This window comes from Diadema antillarum, unplaced genomic scaffold (assembly GCF_040938485.1).
Source record: "Diadema antillarum isolate AM-2024a unplaced genomic scaffold, OU_Dant_1.0 seq00000718_RagTag, whole genome shotgun sequence".
NCBI classification, from domain to species: domain Eukaryota; kingdom Metazoa; phylum Echinodermata; class Echinoidea; order Diadematoida; family Diadematidae; genus Diadema; species Diadema antillarum.
The window spans coordinates 413,154-436,303 of record NW_027271622.1 but is presented as its reverse complement, the minus strand read 5'-3'; the positions used below and the strand labels follow the sequence as shown (position 1 = coordinate 436,303).

Here is a 23,150-nt window from a genome sequence, read left to right as displayed (position 1 = left end):
AGCTCTTCCCGACACCCCCCCCCCCCCCCGCCCGCCTCTCCCCACGGGCCGCGCACCTTCCCCCCCTCCAAATTACTGTATCAAAGGGCAGAGTAGCTTCTTTTTTTTTTGGGGGGGGGGGGGGTGGCGTGGGGGGGGGGGGTTGTGGTCCCCTCCCTCACGTTCAGATGAGAAATGTATCTGGACGGAACATTGGGAAAAGTGTGTTGAGATTTTCTTCCCAATTTTTTTTCTCGCCTTTTTTTTTCTTTGCAGACTCCCCAAAGTAGGGGGATAAAAAACACCAATGCAGCACCCCGGTTCTGCTGACTTTCTTTATTTACATTGAGCGAAGGGAAGAGGTTAATAACCAAGCAGTTTAGGAGCGTATGGGTTTCTCAATTTCTCAACGCTATTGCAGATTGCGGTACATATTTATTGTTACCCGAAACAGTATAGGCAGCATGTACTGTGTATAGACCAATAGGAAACGTTAGATACACACTACACAAACAAAGCTTGCCCCTTGTAAGCATGTACAAGCATAGTCAAGATATGTGGCAGATTTCGACCAGCTGGGAAAAGAAAGAAGGAAACGAAAGTCAAGTTGTTCCTTTAGAAGTTAGTTTTGTTTGGTTTTGTTCTTCAATAAGTTCAAACCTAGGAGAAAATGTTTGCCTACAGATCATTGTGTACGCATCATGAACGGGGTTCTTGACTTCCACCAGACAACATTGCATTACTCAGTGGCGACTCCGGCGGGGGGGGGGGGGGGGGGGGGGTGGGAGGCTCGGGGTGCACCGGGGGCGCGTCCCCTCTTTATTTTTTATTTTTTGTTAAAACAAAAGAAACAAAAAGAAAAAAATGGAGGGGGGGGGGGGGCTCGTGCATCCCCCTCTAATTTTGTAAAGGCATGCACCCCCTCTTTACGGAATTCCTGCCATCTGCCCCTATTATTCCTCCTCGCCTTCAATGGTAATGAACCCACTAGATCAATATCAGAGCAGGTCTATAAAGTGACTTCTGCCGAAGCTCGATGGAAAGACTAGTGATCAAATCGAGGAGGTACATTCTTGTTCACGCATCAAGCTGCTGCAATTCATTTGGAACAGTATGATTGAGTTAAAGGATGATGGCACAGTATATATATGAATAACGCATTTTTTCTTATTTCTTCCCCTTTTCCTCATCTTGTTTTTTTTTTCTGCCCTAGAGCGTTTCCTCTTCAATCACCTAATGTTCGTTTATCATTTATACTCTGTTTTGTTTATTTTTATTAGAAGGCTATAGCTATACAAATACTTCTTTTCTGGAATGAAGCACAACACTTTAGAGCACCCCCCCAAAAAAAGACTAAAAAATTAAGATATATTATTATCTATTTGCTTCCCTCCTCATGTAATTAAAGTGCATTGTTATGCATGCTATAGAGAGATTTAAGATTTGTTTTGTTTCTTTTTTTTGTTTTTGTTTTTTTTAATTTATTTTGTTTTTTGTCTTGTTTTTGTTCATCTTACTTCATTTTTTTCTTTAAGTGGATCCGGGAAGTGGATCGGCCAACATAACTATGATAGGCGCTTTGTGTCAGAAGTATAGGCCCTAAATGAAACTGCACCTCCCCAAGGAGGAATTAAAAAAAAAAGGGTTACCGTTGACACACTGATCTGCTGATAAAAAGCCGACACTTGGTGATAATATTTCTGAAACAACCGGCAGCACGCATTCACACCACACATAGTGGCGCGGAAAAATACAGGGCAAATTGCAGGGAGGGTACCGGTGCTACACCCCCTTCCCCCTCCCACAGATGCATAGGCCTACAGTACACACTGGTAATCTGGTTCCACCATAAAACAGTAAAAATAAAAAAAAAAATTACAAACAGACAGACACATAGACAAAACGAGAAAACGTTCCGCCGACCCTGTTACCACATCGTTTCTCAACATATTAAATGTGCACTGCGCCTCTGATGAATGAATCGGGGTCGCTTTTAGTACTAGTACTCGAAATGCTCGTGGTCTCTACCCCCTCCTCCATGCAGTGAGCGAGCCGGAACAGCTCTGCCCTCCCCTTCAAAACACCCCACCCACCCCTTCACCCGCACATACAAGAATGTACACTGTAGTAATCGAGTGTGCATGATACAGCAGCAGACAGTACAGGAGGCAGTGCCGGATACGTGCGTGATACTAGTAATATGGAGTGTGTGTAGACTGAACATCGCAACTGCTGCCGACACTGCTGTTCAATTACTGTATGTTACAAGAGAAAAACGGTGTAGATCAGACATGGATACACAGTGAGAAAAATCATGGCGAGTAGTCCTGCGAAACCTCGAGCCTTCATTTGGAATTTTTGCTTCGGTTTATTCTTCGGAGGGTGTATAACATACGTTCTCGTGAAGTTTTCTAGTGTGGATAGCTACATTCCGTCAATAAATCTCCAAAAGGAGAGATTTTCATCGTCTGATGGATTTCAGTTCCAGCAAGGCGAACATATTGTTGTGGATGATACGAACCGTGTGCTCGAGAGCGAGCGAAAACAATTTGAGCAGCACCACGAACACAATTTTCTTGGTATGTATGATGCTTTTGGTAGCATTTTATATAATCTTCTGTTCATAGGTATACGGTTGATTGTTCTAATTCATCAGATTTTGCCAGGGTTGTTGTTAAATCAATATACAACGCGACGGACGGGCTGGCTGATGTTAAAGAAGTCGACATACCGGTAATGTCCCATGCGTGTGATTTTGTGTGGTGTATTACTATTACTAAGTATTAGCAATAGTACTTATTAGTAGCATGACTATTACAGGGCCAAAACCATTAAAAATGTACAATTCAGGTTTTGAAATTTTGAAAATATAAAGTTTTCTCAAAAACATTCCGACAACGAAAAATTGCTAGAGGATACACTGAATTTCAACTTAAACAAAAATGAGCAACAAATATTGCAAACTTTTTATGTTCTGAAATTTGACAAAAGTTGAACATGAAAATTTCACCACTGTAACTTACGTTACTGCGCTTATTTTTCTTTGACCATATTCATTCTGTTTAGGGATGGACAATTTAACTATCCTTCTATTGGTGGATAGTTTCGAAGATATGACCATTCTTATTTCAATGTGCCTGCTATATTTTCCATTCATTTGATGAGTTGCTGTAACCGTGAATTAAGATATTGATAGATATGATGGAGGTTGTTAACTATGTAAAGTTAGATTGTTTCCTATATTTTTTTTTATTCGTACACATAGAACTTTCAGAAAACTGCCAAATGATTTTAGATGGATTTGTCCTGCACATATTCTCAAACAATCTCAGTCACCATATGACAAATGAAAATGTGACTGTTTAAACCTTGGTAACGTTTGTTACGCATATGAGTCACGTATGTTACATGAATATATTAAACACTAAAAAAGAAGATAAATTTTAAGAGTTCTAATAAATATCAAAAGTACCAGCGTTGCAAGACCTTCAGTACTTCTGGAAGCAGATTTATTTAATTGTCGTCTGATTTTATCGTCCTTATAGTATATACATTTGGCCAAAAATGAAAAATTGGAATACAATATTTAGATTTCAAGAGTTTATTTTGTCTGAATGTCATGAGTTTCACTGCAAAATTACCTGTTGAAGCGCCCTGTTTAAAACCAAAGGAATGCATTTATATAAGAGTCACATAAGACATTGTCAAGAACCCCTAAAATGTATCAGTGTGTACTATAAACAATTGTAACGTATGTTTCAAATATTTCCAGATTGAAATATTAATCACTCGAAAGTGGAGATGCATTGGAAAGTGCATTAAAAAGGAATGATGCATCGCTAAACAACATTGCACAGTGTGAGTGCACAAACTGGTCAGCACTTAACTGTTTAGCATATTAAAGTTTACATCAATAAGGTATATCAGGCATAAGAGTGAAAAATGTGAAATAAATCACATCGAGCCTATGAAGTTTAAAATGCAAACACCAGCACTGCTTTATGATTAATAATGCATGATTATCACGAGTTTCATTAATGAACAAACCATGCATTATTGTTGCTTAAAACGTACAGATTTCTTGGCACATTATTCAATAATGTGCTAAGAAATCTGTAAGTTTTAAGCAACAATAATGCATGGTTTGGGTAATAGTCACAAAAATACAGAATTATGAACAATTTAAGAGTGGTCACGTAAATAGACAGCTTTCTCACGGTTTTAGATTGAGAGTATAACTGACCTATGACACACTAGTCTATAAAGACAACAATGATAAACACAAAAAGGCGCACCTTTCATAATTTGGATACCCCCCTTTTTTTTGGGGGGGGGGGAGGCAATGGAAAAGGCATAGAAATGTCAGAAGAACAAATTGCAGTTCTTCTATCTCCATTACATAGAATAAAAGTTCGGTGACCTATAAAATGTTTTCAGTGGACATCATTATAAAAGACAACTGTAAACTCACAATCTAGTACTTTTCTGCAAAAGGCAACTTTCAATAAAAGGCATACTGGGTAAGAGCCAGTGTAGGAGAGAATAATGCAAATGTGGCGAGTTGTATTTTAGTGAAATTATATAAAAGTTGGTATAAGAGCGTTAGTATGACGCTTTCTTCTATTTTCTTGGTTAAACTTCATATTTTCATTAATATCTCGGAATAGTTAGATTGGGTAGAAATTTTCATGGATGATTTTCGGTGCATAAACAAGGAAATTTACATATATTTCATCCTTTCAATTTGATATCTACAATCCAACACTTTTATACAGTACCTTTCATTGTAAAGCATACTACATAAGTATACATCATTAGCAAATTTTTAAATTTGTGAATCAATTTCCTTGTCAATCCTTGTCAATCAAGTCGACATTATCACCTTCATTCACCCTTTGCTGAGATCGGTTTAAGTCTTCTTTTATTTTCTTGCCGAACGCTCTGTGCTTTTTAACTCTTTAATTTTTTTCTGTGCTCTTGTTTTTCCCAACTCTTAAGATTTTCCACAGGAACGTAATACTTTTTTACACGTTGTTTCTCGGATTTACTCTCTAAAAAAATCGAGTGAAAGTATTCACTCTTAATGGGGTGAATAAAAAAAAGAGTGAATTTAGAGTGAAAATGTTCATTTTCACTATTTTTAGAGTGAGCTCAGGGACCACTCCTAAATCTTCGAGTGATCCCTGAGGTCATCCCAAAATGAGTGAAAATGAACTTTTTTTTACTCAAAATTAATTCCAATTTTACTCTAAATTCACTCTTTTTTTGTATTCACTCGATGAAGAGTGAATATTTTCACTCAATTTTTTAAGAGAGTACGGAAGGCTTCTTCTCCAATCTTTTCCTTTTTCCTTCTTCAGTAATCGGCCTGAATCTTGGCTCTTTATTTTCCCATTTTGACCTCTAGGAACCGAAGGAGTAATGATAAGATTCCCTTAACAGAGAAATAAGAAAATCCATAGTGCAAATCAGTAATAAGATATTCTTACATAATTACGTAACCTACGTTACCTCTAATTACAAGGAATGAAGTGTCACATAATGAATTTGGTAGACTACAGTCACTATAACTTTGAAGTAAATGATATGATAATTAAAATGAAAACCATTATTTTCATCATTCATATATCATTAACATACATATTGGATTGATTTTGATAGAGTGATTGAAACCTACGTTACCAGGGTATTCAGGGCCTCATTGACAATGATTATCGCCAAAAAGAATGGTTAGTGCAAGCGTAAAATTGAAATATGTTTTTCATCTGTTTATTTATGGATATTAGTCTTTTTTAGGATAAAGCTTTGGTGAAAAGTACGACAGTGTACATGCAGATGTAAAATTGAAACCTACGTTACCTTAAGTGAAACCTACGTTACAATATTGACCCTATGTTTAAGTACAGGGTGTACCTTAACGTTGTATAAATATCTGAGTGTGATGTAAACTTATTATTCTCCTCGACAAAACAAACACCAAAGTACTTGCTTATAGTAAAAAAGTACCAATATTTGAATGTGATTACGCTAAACATGACTTTGAAAATATATATACCGTTCGCTCAGATACTGAGAAAGATCTCGTGCAGTCCATTCCCTGTGAGTCGTCAACGTGATGCGCCATTTTGTCGCAAGGACTGTTTCTATGCAACTATGGAGTAAGATGGCTCTAGATAGCGCTTGTTATTGATGAATGGTTGCAATGTTAGTGAATATAATTAAGATTATTTTTTCGGGGGTAACGTATGTTTCGGTAACGTAAGTTACATCAGACCTTCGATGTGACTTTTTCAAGCGATTAGTAATGGCTCAAAATTGAAATCTCAGTGGAGAGATTGGGGTACCGTATGCCTATGTTTGGCATCTTCCTTGTAACATTTTCATTTTTAATTTTCCATAGCGGTGGTAACGTATGTTTCATTTCTTAACCATACGGTCTGACACATATTAGTGCTTGAAGCTTTTTCTCTGCAGCAGATAACCAGGTGGCACAACTATTGTTTACAGCATTGGACGAGACATTTTCTAAGTTTTTAGGACGGATAATTCACAATTTCAACCCCAGGGAATGTTTTAAAGGAACACTTGAAATCATGGTAACGTATGTTTCACAGGCCTTTGCGACAAATTTGACTTGTAAAATAATTCAACTGAACAGTTTTCAATTATATTTCTTTTTATTCTAACGTGTAGGCAAATGGCTTAATTTGCCTTAGAACAAGTTTTAATGAAAAAAGATCATGCTTTCATTTGCATAATAGTAACATATCGGCAAAACTATTAATTTGCGACATGCTTTTTTTGGTGGGTTTACCATCTTAATGAATGCATAACTTCCGAAAGAATCATAACTGGATGTTCAAATTCTCGGCAGTTCTAGTTAATAATGTACTAACGGTAACTATTACCCGAAACTTATGACAATCGGTCGTTGCTTTATTTTTTCTTTGGTAAAACTATTGCGACAAGTATTTCACTAAATTGTACATATTTAGTGGTTTTGAACCTACAGTATTGTACAGCTACGGAGGCCTCGAAAACGTCGAAGCGAATGGCGAAGGAGAGTCCTTGATCGTATCACCGAACTCTTTTTTTTTTTTCCGTGGCTCTGAATTTTGTACTTGGAAGATGAAATTTCGGCCAAAAGTATCACCTGTTATTCACAAAGTCCTGAAAATTACGAATTCAGTAAAATTACGAAATTATTCACTCCGATTTTCGGAAAAATAGGCTTCAAATATGGTCTAAAATTACCCCTCTCCAAAAAGTTGTCCTTTTTCGCGGTGAAAAATCGCATCATAATTCCGGACACGGTTTTTGTAATGGACGTCTTTCACATCTTGTCCTAGACAGAAAGATCCGTCTGTCCGGAGGACTCTTTTATATTTTTGCCATTAACGCTGTCCTGAAGCCAGACGCAGCCTCCGCGGAACATTCCCCGACGAACAGATACTGACCGATCTTTCGGTCAAATCTTGTCCTAGCACCACAATCACAATTCATACCCACATTTCCCCGAACACATTCCTACCAAGCGGACGACAAAGAAAAAAACGGCGAATGAGGTTCAAATTCCGTAAAAGAAGAAGAAGGAGAACTGCATCATAATCTGGCAATTTTTCATCTTCGAAGACACATTCTGAATTGTAACGTCAAACTGCTAATCTGAAGATAGTGTAAATGTGTTTACCGACAGTTCAGGGGTATTGCCTATGCCTACATGTATATTAAAATGTATGTTTAAAATAAATCTCTGTCCTGTGCCATTGAATTTTCTATTAAACTTCAGACATGTAGAAATAAAAAGTAACAATTGATGTGACCATCAAACAGCAGGGTTCGAAATTGGCGATGGTCCGCTGGCCATTGGCCACCCAAAATCGTGTCGGACTAGCTGAAAATCATAAAATTCTGAAGTAACTAGTCCGTCTGGCTAGCCAAAATATTGCTTCAGTGTCAAAATTGATTCTAAGTAGTCCGCCTGGCTAGTTAAAAGAAAAGTTAAGTGCGACCCCTGATCAGTCAGCTAAAATTTCTTGAACCAGGTGCCCTGATAACTTTCTTCCCCCTTTTTCCCCGTATTAGGTCAAGATGCCATCTCCAAAATTCTGTACAACAAGGTGCGTGTGCTGTGCTGGGTAATGACTGGCCCTGCAAACATTGAAAAGAAGGCTGTCCACATCCACGCCACCTGGGGCAAGAGATGCAATAAAATCATCTTCATATCTTCAGAGTCATCTGACCTGGTCCCTGTAGTAAAGGTGAATACCCAAGAGGGAAGGAACTACTTATGGCAGAAAACTCGTTCGGCATTCCAGTACATCTACGACCACATACTGGATGAGTACGACTGGTTCTTGAAGGCCGACGATGACACCTTCGTCATAGTGGAGAATCTGCGGTACTTCTTGTCGGCGTACAGCATAGACACGCCCGTCTATTTCGGGCACAAGTTCAAGCCCTACGTCAAGCAGGGCTACATGAGCGGAGGGGGCGGCTACGTTGCCAGCAGAGCCGCCGTGAAGAAGCTTGTTGAGGTTGCCTTTAAGGATCCAAGGAAGTGCAAGTCCATCGACTACGTGGGTGGGGCAGAGGATGTGGAGATTGGGAAGTGCTTTGAGAATGCCCAGGTGCCTGCCGGAGATTCAAGAGATGCGCTGGAGAGGAACCGTTTCCATCCATTCCAACCTGAGGCTCATCTCAACCCAGACGGCCTCCCTAAGAAATTTTGGTACTGGCAGTACTTATTCTACCCACCACATGAGGTAAAAGAACCTTCATTTGTTTTACAAGTATCACACATTCACCCTAAAAGATGGTGGAGGCATTTAACGTCTTTAGATTGAATAACAATAAATATTCATCTGTCTGTCTAAAAATGGTTATCCCAGCACCCCATGTCTGTGTTGGAAAGACAGCATGCATGTTCGATAAGATTGCAGGTAAAAAAGGGTAACTATTCACGTTATGAAATCCGACCTGTGAATCATTAAAAAAAATAGGGTGTAGTTGAGTTTTCATGCAGAGATTTCCTTGAATATTCCAATATTCTTTTAACTCTCCTTCTCCTTTGACTCCTGAGAAAGTTAAAAAGGAGATTCAATTTGAAATATTTAAATCTTGAAAGTCATAGAATGACTATCAAATCCTTTGATCAAATTCCTTCCCATTAACAGCATTTAAATCTCATGAGATTTTCATTTTTATTTGTTTTTTTAGTTCTGAGATCCCATTTTGAACACACAAAAAAGTCTCTCCAGAGATATAAATTGTAGTTACAGCTTACTGCATAGGACTTGCCGAAGAGATACTAGATAAAGATTTATGATAGCTCTCATTTCACTATCACAACTTGTCTAGACATTCCATGTAATTTGCAGAGTACCTCCAATCAGTCACTGCTGATAGTGTTTTATGAGATCTCATAAAAAGTCAAAACTTAATCTTCAAGGTTACTGCTTGTTGTATGGCATAAAAACACAAGAAAATCCTTGGGATATATCTGAGAGCATTGAATCAGAAGAAGAATCTGCAACCGTACTTAGGCTGAGAGAGGCAGACACTTACATTGTATTAAAAGCGTTACTCTAAACTTTAAAGGTGCATGGTCCCGGTGTTTAAGTCAAATGCGTACGCGGGCGCACGGCGCAAGTTTCCTATAGAGACCTACACTATCAACTCCTCTTTAGTGCTTACGCTTTGGCCCACTTCCCCGAGTCCGAAGAAGTCCGATTCACTCGTGACACTGTAGTCAGTGGTCCAATCACAGTTCGGCTCATGATTCGGTTGAGGGGGATGACAGCTTTAGCAAACTTCTTTTGTGATGTCATAATAAGAAGCACAAATATGCACGTACCCTGGCGTTACTACAGACTGCACGTTGCGCAGAGAAGACAACGAAGGCAACGTTACTTTATAGCAACATCTACGCACTTTACTCTTGATGACAGCTCAACTACCGTAATCTTCGTATCAATGCTGACGGTGATCGGCAGTATCATCAACAGTGCCCTCTACACTACCGGGACTATGCACCTTTAAGTCGGCTGTAATGAACTATTTAAAAGTTAAATCAAACTTGTTCAAGAAGTGGCTGAACTCACATCTAAACTCGCTCATGGAAAAACAAATTTATGAATTATTGTTAAAAGTTGCAATTAAGTGATATTTGTTGCAACGACATGCTATCAAAGGCCATGATGTCATAGCCTATAGAAAGTAATGTCATCGCATCTAAAATGATGTCATAGCCCCTTGCAAATCTCTTTGATCACTGCCAAATTAAAAGTGCAACTCATAGAAAAATCTTTTGCAGCATATTTATAATTTTTACAGGACTTATTTAATTGCAATTAGCATTCTAGAAGTGCAGTGATTACTTTTTCTGTCTTGTTTTGTTCCATTTTTCTTCAGAAGGGGGTTGTTAACAACTGCCAAATTGATAAGACAACACATGTGATTGTCAGGATTTTTGTTTGTTTCTGTGTGTGTGTGTGTGTGTGTGTGTGTGTACAAACTAATGAGGCAAGTTGGCTTCTAAAAGTAAAAACAGAACAAATATTTCATACATGTACATAAGTACCTGTATACACACATACAGTACAAGTGTACGGATCATTCGGTAAATTTTATGATATCATAAAATAAACAGGGTTGTGAACTTTGAAAGTCCACATTCCTTTCCTTTGTAGTGAAATTTATGGCAATCTGTACTGTACAGGTGTATTTTTTATGGGGGGGGGGGGGGGCAAGAAGTCATGAAGTTCAGGAATTTTGAATGTTTTGTGCACATACAATGTATCTTGTATGATTTCTATGATTGCAACCACTATCACTATCAAACAGTGATAGTGGTTGCAATCATAGAAATCATTCAGTATGTAAATTAGATGATGTAATGATCTCACAAGTCTTTGATGAGCTTACCTTACATCAACAAACCTTCTTTCCCGAATAATGTTAACGTGCTGTGATACAAATCAGGTGAATATCACCTTCATGTACTTGTAAATATCATGCATTATGCACATAATGTATACTTACAGTATCAAAATAGTTGCTCAATTTTAATGCTGTACCATGTACTGTACCTGTAGTGCACATTGTGACCATGCAGGTCCTGAATTGTACCTGTACACACAACACATACAGCAGCTGTAAGGCTAAAGTCAGTATAAAAATCATTAGAATAATATTAGCTTACAACAAAGTTTGTATTATTTCAAAGCAAAGGAGACCTTTTTTTCTTTTCTTTTCTTTTCTTTTTTTGTTTCGTGCCAGATGGGACCATACTATTCCTTTTTGTTTTTCATTTTCTCTTTTGTCTCATAAATGGGACGCTATATGGACTCCCTTGCACCTGGTGTATTGCAGGTTTCTGCTTGCAGTTCTGCTATACAAACATTGATGAGAAATTGCCTCCAGAAAATGAAGGTGTAGCTGGCATGTTGATCAATACCCATTCAGCTGAGTGCCTTCTGTCAATCAATATACTCATGAAGAATGCTGGAATAAGGCCTGACTACATGTAAAAGTTTATAGCCTGAATGCAGAAGGTACAGTGTACCAGTTGTACATGTGCATGTGTATACATGTGAATTGTTCAATTGCTCTGGACAGTGCTCAACCGTTGCATTTCAATTGGTGAGAATCAAGGTTATTGTAAGTTCAATGAAACTCCACGCAGGGAATCTGGTTTCTTTTCACAGCATAATTTTGACCATGACCCCAGATTTTGCCAGTCTCCAAGTTAGATGGGAGTAAAACCGAAATGAAATAGCTGAGATAGCAATCCAAAAATGTAAAACAAAGTGGTCAATAAAAATTTGGACCCACAGTTATTAGGACCACTTTGTTTAGAACTTCTAAACCAATTTTATGAAAATTGGTTTTTCATGACAATTCGTGAGTGGTTAAAATTTGCAAATTACATGTATGTGGAGTACAGTACTGAACGGAGAATAATATGAATATGCGTGTACGACGCATTCATGGGATCAGAGTTGATATTTTCATGTGTTGTTAAATTCATGAATAGCACCCCACTCACAAAATTCACAAAAGGAGGTGTCGCGGCTGAGTGGATAAGAACGCTCATCTGTGAACAACATGAGTATGGTATATAAAGTGGTTTGTGGGTTTGAGCCCATGCAAAGCCCGACATGTTTGCCCTTCAGCAAGGCACTTTGTTCACATTGCTGCTCTCCACCAGAGGAGTATAAATGGGTACATGGTAGAATGAGAGAGCTTATGTTGGTTGATAAGCATGTGCGCGCCTGTAAAATGGCTGTGACTTTGCTGGAATGCTCCCCAGGGAGTGGAGAGTGAGCACTGTCAGTGCTAGTTGGAAATAATGTATCCAGTGACCGGGGTAATAATAGTCTGTCAAACGCATCAAGATGATTGATATACATGTACTTAACAAGTGTGAAATATGTTATGTAAAAAACCTGCTATTATTCTCATTAATTGTCAGTAAGTAGCTTCCAATTATTATGCATAAAGCTAAAATATAAATCCCCAACTTGACCCAGACTACAGTGTACGTACAGACTATACATACATGTATGGTGTACAAGATGTACATGTTTTCGGTACCATCCCTTTAACACACATGTACATGTAGAGCTCTAGGCTATTTTCCTCAAACTTGGCTGATGTGTTCGACTGACATTGCAGCATTCACTCCAGCCACATGCAGTATGTGGGTTTTATACCCTAAAAAAAAAAAAAGGCAGAATACACTGGTGTGCTCCTGAAATTGTTGCTTTTTTGTTTCTTTTTATCATCTTGGTCTGATGTTATTAGCCTGTAGTATGGTTCCCATCGTATCATACTGGACTTCTTGTGCTGTGATTTTCAAAATTCAGAATTGATATGGAATCCTGCTTAAACAAAAAACTTTCTTTCCCCAAATTCCCCCAGACTAAATTTGGGACACTGTATTTAGGCATTTTTGTATGTCACTCTCAGGAAGCCTTGTTTAGAGACCAAACGTATGTCACAATAAAATTAAACAGTTGTGAATGAGACTGGAATTGCTGAGATACTTTCTCAAGTTCCTCAGTGCCCAACCACATTTCCTGGCCATTCTGAAGTTTAGGAAAGTCTAGGAGGATCGTGATAGTGTGGCATGCTAGATGAGATAGAAACATGTTTGCTCTTGCAAGGGTAAAATCACTTTTATAGCTAGGTGCAATCCTGCATACCGTGAAGTGTCTGCTTTCTGTGTCTTCCGTCTTTCCTGCAGGGTTATGAAGGTTGCTGCTCAGACTACTCTGTGACGTTTCATTACGTGCCGCCCGCTGCGCTTTACAACCTGGAGTACCTGGTCTACCATCTGCAGCCCTTTGGCATCGGAACGTTCCCATGTCCCACTGATCTCCCCCAGGACATACTCCGTGAGGCTCAGCAGCAGCAGGCGCAGCAATTGCAACTAGAAGTGCACAGGGGACATGCCGAAGGCACCCTCCACCATGAACTGCAGCAAGAAAGGCAGCAGGAGGGGGACGGAGGGCAGGCGAAGGAGGGCGGTGGAAATGGAGATGGTGATACGAGAGAGGGGAGGAATGCTGCTGATAAGAGCAATAGGATCAGACGCAGTGTAGATGTTATGCCTGAGGAAGAGAGCAGGTGATTGGATAGATGTCTGCCACAATGTGGTAGATACAGCGTACCTGGACTGCATACATTTCTATTCCTTTTGATAGAATCAAGTAGTAAAGAAGAGCTATGTCAAAGCTTAGTTTATGATGTATTCCAGAAAGTCTTGTAAGGTGTGGGAAGTGGCTATTCTTAATTAACAGGCAGTGTCACAAATGCAATATTGTAAAAACCCCAGACTTTGTCATCATGTGTTCAAAATTGTCGGGTTCAACTGCTGCAGATTTACAGCTGTTATTGCCAGTGTTAAATACAGAAGTATCCAGTGAAATGCCAAATTAACTGCCGTGCAAGAAACAGTAACTGTTTGTTTGCTTGTTTCATTTTGTCATGTTAATGTGTGCCGTTTTTTTTTTTTAAATAGTGCGTAAAGATTTTTTTATTTCACAAAGTTTTTCATTCTGGTAAGGTTGGATAATTCTGGTCAAAATGCATCGAAGAAATATAGCTGTACAATAAACTCTGTAATGCTCTATACTCTTGATAAGAAGTGTGAAAAAAAATATTTTTAGTAAAATAATTTTCCCTGGTTTAGTCTCCTTTTATCAATGGGTCTTGTAGCAACATGGGATTCAGTGCAAAAATCTGCTCTGTGTTAGTGCGCAGTGGGCTTACGTATTAAATTTGCATCCTCCAATAAAATTGATTACATACTACATGTGTGTTGGAGTAACAGCTACTCGATTCCTACATTGAAATGACCTCTGTTGTGTGCATGCCGCATGTGCAGCGAACATCTGTGCAGAGTCAATACCAATTTAGACGTTGCATTTGATTATTTATGAATCTAGTGCTGGTCTGTGGGACTTGGATGTGATGAGCAAAGCCACCTGTTGCCAGTGATGTACACATGACCAGCAAATGTTGGTATACACACTTTTGTAGACGTCACAGTCATCTCCAGCACTGGTGTATGCTTCATGAATCTCACTAGCAGTACATATTGTACTGTGGAAACTTGATAAAGATCTGATTTAACAAAATACATGTACCTGATATAATTATAACAAACTAATTTCTCAGGTCCTAGTGACTTTATGACTTTGTTTTGCATTGTTTATTGACTACCGATGTAACAAAATATATGATATAAAGTACAAATTGTCTTGGTCCCAAGGATTTCGTTATACTGAGTTTCCACTGTATCATTCAATAAAAATGCAAATTACCAGTCAGGGCTTGACATTAACTCTTTTCTTTGGTGGCCCATTTGGGCCTCTAAAATCTTTGAATTATGAAATTTGGTGGCCCCAAAAAGAAATGTGGTGGCCTGAAGTGAAAGGATATTAAAGACATCATCTTGAATACGGTAGTAGCTGCCCAATCGTGCCACCAAAAGATAACCTCTTTGGTGGTCCAACATAAAGTTTTGGTGGCCCTGCTAATGGCAAGCCCTGCCAATTTGATGCTTGCAGTGCAGTATTGTATGATATTGCTATTACAGTTTCACATATTGAGCGACACTGACTACAATAAGATTATCAATCTTTATGGTACATGTACATTGTATGTTGTACTGCACAGTCTGCATACTAAATGTTATAGTATGCCATATTGATGTATAGGGGTTAATGGTGTGCAAAGTTTATAGATATATGCATTCATATACCCCAATTCATGATATTTCAAGGCAATTTGCAGCAAACATTGTGTGAAAAATGTTGTCTTCTTTCTTCCTTCAAATGTGAGTTATTCCATGGAAGTGCAGATTTTTAAAAACAAAATGTTCTTCATTGCAATTTTGATAATATTATGCTTGTGTTACGCTGTTAATTGGTAAAGGGTGTGATGTTTGCCATCACAAATTATTATGATGCATTTGACTTTAGTGAAGTTTACAATCCATATTTTACAAATTTGTTTCATCTCAGAGCAAAAAAAAAAAAAAAAAAAAGATCAGTGATTGTGTTGAATATGCCAGCATACATAATCTGGAGGTTGCTTGTATGAGTGTAGTCAGAACTCTACCTTGTATGTAACAGTATGCCATCAAATTAGCTTTTGTATCCAGCCAGCACATCCAATTTACGCCCCATAAGAACACTTCCCAAATGACAGGAAGTTTAACTTCTCCCTTTCAACGAGGAGTTCTGTGTCAGAAATTGATCCATACATAGCTAACAGAGCTGTATAGCATCAGAAGTCAAGATTTTTTTTTTTCTATTTCACACAACCCCCCTCCCCTCTCACCCTCCCCCCACCCAATCCTGGCAGGCAACCAGAGAAGGGGTGGGGTGGGGTGGGGGTATAGCCCGGTGAGGAAATTGTATTAGAGCTCATAGTTACTGGTTGTTGCATTGAAAATTAGTCTGTGCTGGCATTGTGAATAATGGTTGTTTGAGTGCCAGACACATAAGTGCCAGAAATCCCAAGTTCAAGCTACTGACTGTACTTGCCGTGCAAGCCTAAAAAATGCCCGCATGTATCATTTTTCGCAGACAACGTGGCATGTGTACGACTGTAAATTGATGTGGTCTATAGAAAGAGAGGCTGTTGTGATATCTTGCTTTAATGCATGGCAATGACAATTCACATCATTTGTCTGGCACTATTTACCCTGTTAAAAAAAAAATCAAAACTAAAAATAAAAAAAGTCAGAGACTAAAAAGTGGTTTTGTCAACAATGGTTGATATACATGTATGGTCACTGATAGAGATGTAAAAGACAATGAAAGAAAGAAAGAAGATCTCTTCTTTATAAGAGTGCAACTTCTTGTATTTATTTTTAATCTCTGTGAAAGTTTAATCAATGTTTGCGTACTGAGTAACTTGTGCCAAGTCTTCATCTTTAATGCCATGTAAAGTTGGTGTATTGTTTTGACCCAGCAATTGTATTTTTTAATAATTAGAAGAAAACATTGAGTTCCAGTTTGTATCTGTAGGCCTACTGATTTCCAGGGTATTAGTACACTGTTAAAATAAGTGTTTACACTGTGTTTCATCATCTTTTCCATGAGGTCAAACACACATTTAATCATTGTGTATCATTGTTTTGCCATTTTGCAGCAAAGATTCATTCAAGTTTTGTTAATTATATTATTTTGAGAAATTCACTGACCCTTGTCTATGCATGTTGAAATTATTATCTGCATGGCTGAACTATCCAGGCTTTTATAGGCATAGAGTTGCCACGACACTACACTTATATTACTGCTAACAAGAGTGTAACATGTATACATGAACATTTAATCTGTACACCCACCTCCCCCAATAAAGGTGACCCTTGAACTCTAGAAATGGATGATGGGTGGGGGGGGGGGGGGGTGGGGTCAAACACAGAGTAAAGAAAAAAAATCTTTAGGAGATATCATTGGTCTTCTTGAGCTGGCAGTGGAGGAAAATGGACAAGTGTGTACGTATGCATGTTTCTCATTACTGTAGTTTTGTATCTCTGTGAATTTTTTAATAACATTTTTAGTGTGGCATTTTGTGCTGTTATATGCACCTATTCTGAAGATATCAGGGGCTGTGTAGAATCGGGTAGTTCGTTGGTATTTCCTCTCAAAAGTTTGAATGGCAGTTAGTCATGTATACATATCATTGTTTTGTATTATACAAGGCCTAAAAAGAGTCTGGCTACTGTATGCGATTGGTTGATTCCTCATCACTTGACATACAAGCATGTAATTTCTGTTGATCAATTTTTTTGATTTATTATGCTTATGTGACCCATTTACATAATTTGTTCCACACATCGCCTAGCACAAGATATGTACTGGTTCTTTTGATTTGTGCTGTCAATCAGTAACAAGCATGCACTCACACTTGATATGCTGACAACTTCAAATGACTGGTTTACTCGTATAACTGTGCCATAGTACAATGAACAACCATTTGCCAGGGCCATTTTCCTTCCATGAAATATGGTTGTTATCCCTTTACTATAATATTGTGAATCAGTGTGGACCACATTCGTTAACATCTGAGGTGTATGTAAACAAATATTGTGTAGTCTGGAATTGTGCAATGGAACAAGATTTTTGCACACATGACCATTCACCTTTTGTATACAAGACATGTGCTTTTTGCAAGGTTTGCATATATGAATCTGTGGGGAAATGTAATTTGTGCATCAATGAACCTTGCAGTAAGCAATTATGAAGCTGTTCTCTTTTCTTTCTTTCTTTCCTTGATGGTATTGCCAAGAATAGTGAATGCAAAGTAGCCGAATTGGTTACCTGCATGTTAAGAGAATACAATATTAGTATGCATGTCTGTTATAGATGTCTTCATATGCTTTGTTTTATAATGTGTAAAGATATAAACATTATGCTGTTTTACATACAAGTGTATTTATATTTCTTTCCTTGTGTGAGAGGAGTAGCAAGCATGTGTATACATCAGCCATCTATAAATGATATAAGGTTATTCCAGTAGTTCTTAGTGAAACAGAAATAACCCAGGTGTGCTGATTTTTTCCATGTATGCTGGTCAGAAGCTGTTAAAAGGGGCGGATCCAGGAATTCCCTAAAGAGGGGGCGGTTTTACAAAATTCAAGGGGGGGGGCATGCACCCCTCCCCAATTTGTTTATTTTTATTTCTTTTGTTTTAACAAAAAAATATAAGAAATAAAGGGGGTGCACCTGGTGTGCTCCCCCCTGGATCTGCCATTGGTTAACAAGTTTTGTTGCTCGTACAAATGTACATTCTTAATGATATTATTACAGTGTGTCACAAGTGTTGATAGCTTGAATAAGCCACAAATGCAGCCCGTGAATACAACTCGTGCCTTTTGTCACTGTGAGAGTAAATATTTTTCTATTTATCGTGATATGAATTGTACATGTACGCAAATGTTTTGTCTTTTCGCCCTTTCCGATCATCTACTGTATAATTAAAGGCAGGCTGGAATAAGTGAGGAAAGAATTACTCACATTGTAAAGAATATGATTTGTTTTGGTTTTGTCTGTGATATACCTGTCGATGAGTTATACACTGTACTTATCCTTACCTTTATACCAATTTTTATACCTTTATACCATTTTCTGTCATAGGGGCTTCATGGGCATGAAGTACAACTGTTTGTTTGTTTGTTTGTTTGTTTGTTTCATTTTTCATCTGAGAAGATGGTTGGATAGCCCATATTCAGGTGCAATAGCTGGTCTTCCGTGGGGTCCAGTTGGATGTGAGGCCAGACAACTTCAACGGGTCATTTGAGATGAGTAAATGAAGTGGGATCTTTTCCGTGCGTGAGTTGTGACTCTCTCACACACAGAACCTCCATTTTATGTCCTATCCGAGGGACAGAGTGTTTTGCCTCTTACTAGAGGGGACGGTATGATTACACAGTATTGGTCAGTGAGACCAGGCTATCGCACCGGGGACCTTAGGATCGTGAGGCAGACGCGCTACCGACTGAGCTAACTCACCGCCCTGTATTCTGCATTCCCCATGAAGTTTCATGTTTGAGTAATCATGCCAAGTTTAGTCACTTGGCAGCACAAAGGTTGCAACTTCACTTTTCTTGGCCCAAGCATACAGAAATAAGCACATGCAGCCTGGCACAAGCAAACATGTGAACACATTCTCACACATGTACCCAACTACACACACACACACACTTCTTTGTAATATTCTTTATTTGAATTTCACTCTATATCAGGCTCATTTTCACAGTGAAATTAATCTGAACAAAGATAAGCAGCTGTATTCTTACTGGTGCTGCTGAATCATTCTTTTGTTTTAAACATACATTACAATGTAGGCCTATATACTATGCATATATACACAATTCTTACCATGTATACAAACTTGATATAAAATTCTGCATAAATCTCAGATAAAGCTGTCTGTATCAAACAAACACACACACACACACACACACAGATACCTAAAAGGTCATATGATACTTTACAGACTTTAAAGTAATCAGTAATGTAGTAACAGCCGCCAGTGCTTGCTGCAGTATAAACACTGAGTGTTTGCCAAAGTATGTTTACAGTGTACTGCAACCTTGTTTTACACTGCCCTACGATAGTCAATATGTGAGATTGTTGCTATTGTAGCTCTCTTCTACATGATTTAAGACTGATAGAACCAACACCTGTGTGTGGGGCCCAGTAATGGTAATTAAGGCTGTATGGCTCTAACTTTTCAAGAGTCACTTTAGCCGTAATCATTGTGTAATTCCATTAGGTAATTGCATCTATGTCGACAGATACAGTCAAGGAAACCTTCAATGAGACAAAGTTGTGATCATTGTCCTATGATTCTTGAATCTACATTGACTTCAAAAACGGATACAGAAGATGCTTCTGTGGAAGAATTGTTATTTCCCTCATCTTATGAAGGTACCAAAACAATATTTGAATTTTAGTGAGTTGAAAGATAGGCCTACATAAACCATACACTGAAGTTCTAATGTTTACTGGAGATAGTGAAAATCAGTAGACAAATTAACGTCTGATCATCAGCTTCAACTGCAGATATGTGTGTAGAAATGAAAAATCAAATTACAGTTGGTCATTTATCCGAAATTTGATAAATTGGTGATATCAAAGTCAGTTGTCGAAGAATGCATTGTTACTTAAATAGCATTTATGCATTATTACATATTTCACTTGTCGTTATTCTGTTGTAGGGAATGATATATAGAGCAGACTCTTTGATTGAAACGATATTTGCAGAGCTGCCAGGAATAAGGTTGTGGTTGTAGTGAGTGATTGTTGGCAGTCCTGTAATTGGTAAATTGAAATGATCATGATCAAATTCTGAAAATTCTCGTATGAAAAGAAATTGCCATCTCAAAATGCCTATGGAATTACAAAGATATCGGTTACCAATGAGAATTCTTTGGTGATGGTAATGATTGGGTACTCAGACTTTGAGCAGAAATATTTTCAAGGCTTTATAATCACATCAGCAGGTGACTTGTGCACAAATGAGCCATTAAACCTAGTAAGAAGAAGAAAAAAAGAATACTCAGAAGGGAAGAGCTAGTGTTGGTCCTGTTCTTGTACAGCTACATTGAGTTCCTCTGTTCTTTGGAGAAAGGAAATATAGTAATACCATGCTTCCTCCATTTTCCCTCCTCTGTTATTCTCCTATATTTTTTTTTCCTCCTTGGTGTTCTTTCTTTTCTAAAGGCCGAGCTATAATAGGGGGAACTAAAAACAGAATCAAGTCTTCCATCTGGCTGCAATAATTGAATCTAGTCTGGAGACGAGCTGAGTCCCTTTACCAACCTGCCAAAGGCGCCACATTTGGCATGCATACATAGGCCTACTCCAACTAACATGCTTGCTAAAACCTCAAGTAGGACTTACAGTCTCTGAGCGAAGTGTTTGTTCTCTTACACCTATGTATTACCTATATCTTGGCCAGTTCTATCGTCAATATTATTACACATCAATTATGTGGCACCTGGACCCAGGCCCATCGCATTATAAAGTGAAATTGGGAATTAACTTCTGGCTTGGGACAAAATACCAACCTCAACTTTGTGGGATCCACTGATGTAAAGCACTACCACCCTCCCCCAGCACAAAGGGGGGGGGGGGGGGGGGGGGGGACTTGTGCATAATGATAATCTATGGAAGCAGCTTCCTTTCAGGAACATACATGTACATGTACCATTACACTTCCACTCAGCAAACGGGTGAATGAGAAAACAGACAATGATATTAAAGGGGTGATATAGTTTGGTTGAGATGAGAATTCACATTTTAACTCTTTGTGAGATAATAGAAATCACTTATATGAAATATTAGAGCATACAATTCTAACATGAATTAAAAGATTCTTTAGAAAATCGGTTTTGAAATGGCTGAGATATAAAAACAAAGAGTGTAAGAGATCCTTAAAAGGCGAGATCCACATCTCATTATAGGATCACTTTGTTTTACTTTGAGGTATCTTGGCCATTTTGAAACCGTTTTTTATATAATAAACTTTTAATTCCTCTTAGAATTGTATGTTCTCTGATATATTATGTAAGTGGTTTCTGACTATCTCTCAGAGTTAATACCTGAATTCCCCATCTCAACCAAAACTGTAACACCCCTTTAAAGCAAGTCAGAACAGACCAACACAAAACTCACCCCCCCCCCCCCCCTCGTTATTCCTTTGTGGATATACGCGAATCGTCAACGTTGCGAGGCACGTTTCAAAATTGATATTTTATGTATCTCGATATTTTCCCCCAGAACCATATAAGTGACAAGTTATATGCCATTAACCTTGTCATACTACAAATACAATGTCAGTAGTAGGAATCCAATGCACATGCTTTAGTTGGATGCTATATTGCGCAAGTCTTAGCCTATAGCTTGCTGGTCATCAGGCAAACTTTTTGTTTCACTGCAGGTCTGCATCTATTTTGAATATGTTTATAGTTATTTGGTCTTTTTGTGGGGGGGGGGGGGGGAATGCCTCGATTATGAGATTAGCAAAGAGATGTGTGAAAATTATCAGCTTATTTTTTCAACACTTCAAGCGTCAACATTTTTAATCTATACCTAACATGACAGGTAATATTGATGTAAAAGTTATGCGCTTTCCAATCTTTTCTTCCATGAATTTAAGGATTGATTAAAAAAAGATACATGACTGAGGCATTCTGCCTTTGATATGTTCATAACATGAGATTTATTACATTGTATTCTATCGGCATTTTAAGAAATTTACGATTTCAACTATTTATTTTGTTCCCGAAGTTATCCATTCAAGTAATACACACACACACACACACACACACACACACACACACAAACACAAGCGAGGTCACCTTAAAAAAAAGAAGGTCGCGCATTATGTGAAATCTATCATTATAGTGACCCTACATCACAAAACCAACAAAAAGTCGCCAGACATGGAGTTTTAGTTTAGGACAGATTATGAAAGGGCAGACTTTCAGCTTTAAAAATAAAATGGTGTATAACTCAATTCAAATGGACTCTCCTAACCTATCTAGATATTGGAAAGAAAGTACACACTCTGGAAAAGCGTACTAAAAAAGAGCCTCCGATGAAAAGGGTATATTCAAGTGCTTAATTTCACCGAGCCGTGCTCTGGTCTCGGCGATGAATGGGATAAAAACAGGATGAAAAACTTCATAGCAACAAGAATTAAGGGCTTATCAGATTAAGCTGAAATTGAGCATGCTCTATCAACACATTCTGTTCATGCGGACTATGATACCAACTTTCAAAGCAGTAGCACCATCATTGCAAAAGTTATAGGGTTGAAAGTGAAGAGTACATATAACGGGTTTTGGAAGGAATGAAAAGGGGACCCCAAGACACATCTAAGCTCACGATTACACACACACACACACACACACACACACACACACACACACAAATATTCTAGAAAAACTGTTATAACACACATTTTTTGTCCATTCCTTTTATGATTCCAAACTTTAGGATGATATATATATAAAATTTAGAAGAAGAATTGCTTTTTCAGCAATACGAAAAACTCAAGATTGACTATTAGTTACCTGACCCGTTTCACCTATTTTGAATCCTCGCACAAAATCAGTGCGTGTTACTTTTTGTTGATTTTGT

At 38.1% G+C, this 23,150-nt stretch overlaps 1 protein-coding gene across 1 annotated transcript; it reads left to right on the top strand.

The window, feature by feature from the left end:
* The first annotated feature begins 2,264 nt into the window (after nt 1-2,264).
* LOC139737984 (glycoprotein-N-acetylgalactosamine 3-beta-galactosyltransferase 1-like) lies at nt 2,265-13,615 on the top strand. Its single transcript, XM_071648650.1, has 3 exons — nt 2,265-2,558; nt 8,065-8,744; nt 13,229-13,615. Exons 1-3 carry the CDS (start codon nt 2,294-2,296, stop codon nt 13,613-13,615), a joined length of 1,332 nt encoding a protein of 443 aa, XP_071504751.1. The 5' UTR covers nt 2,265-2,293.
* Nucleotides 13,616-23,150: the final 9,535 nt, after the last annotated feature.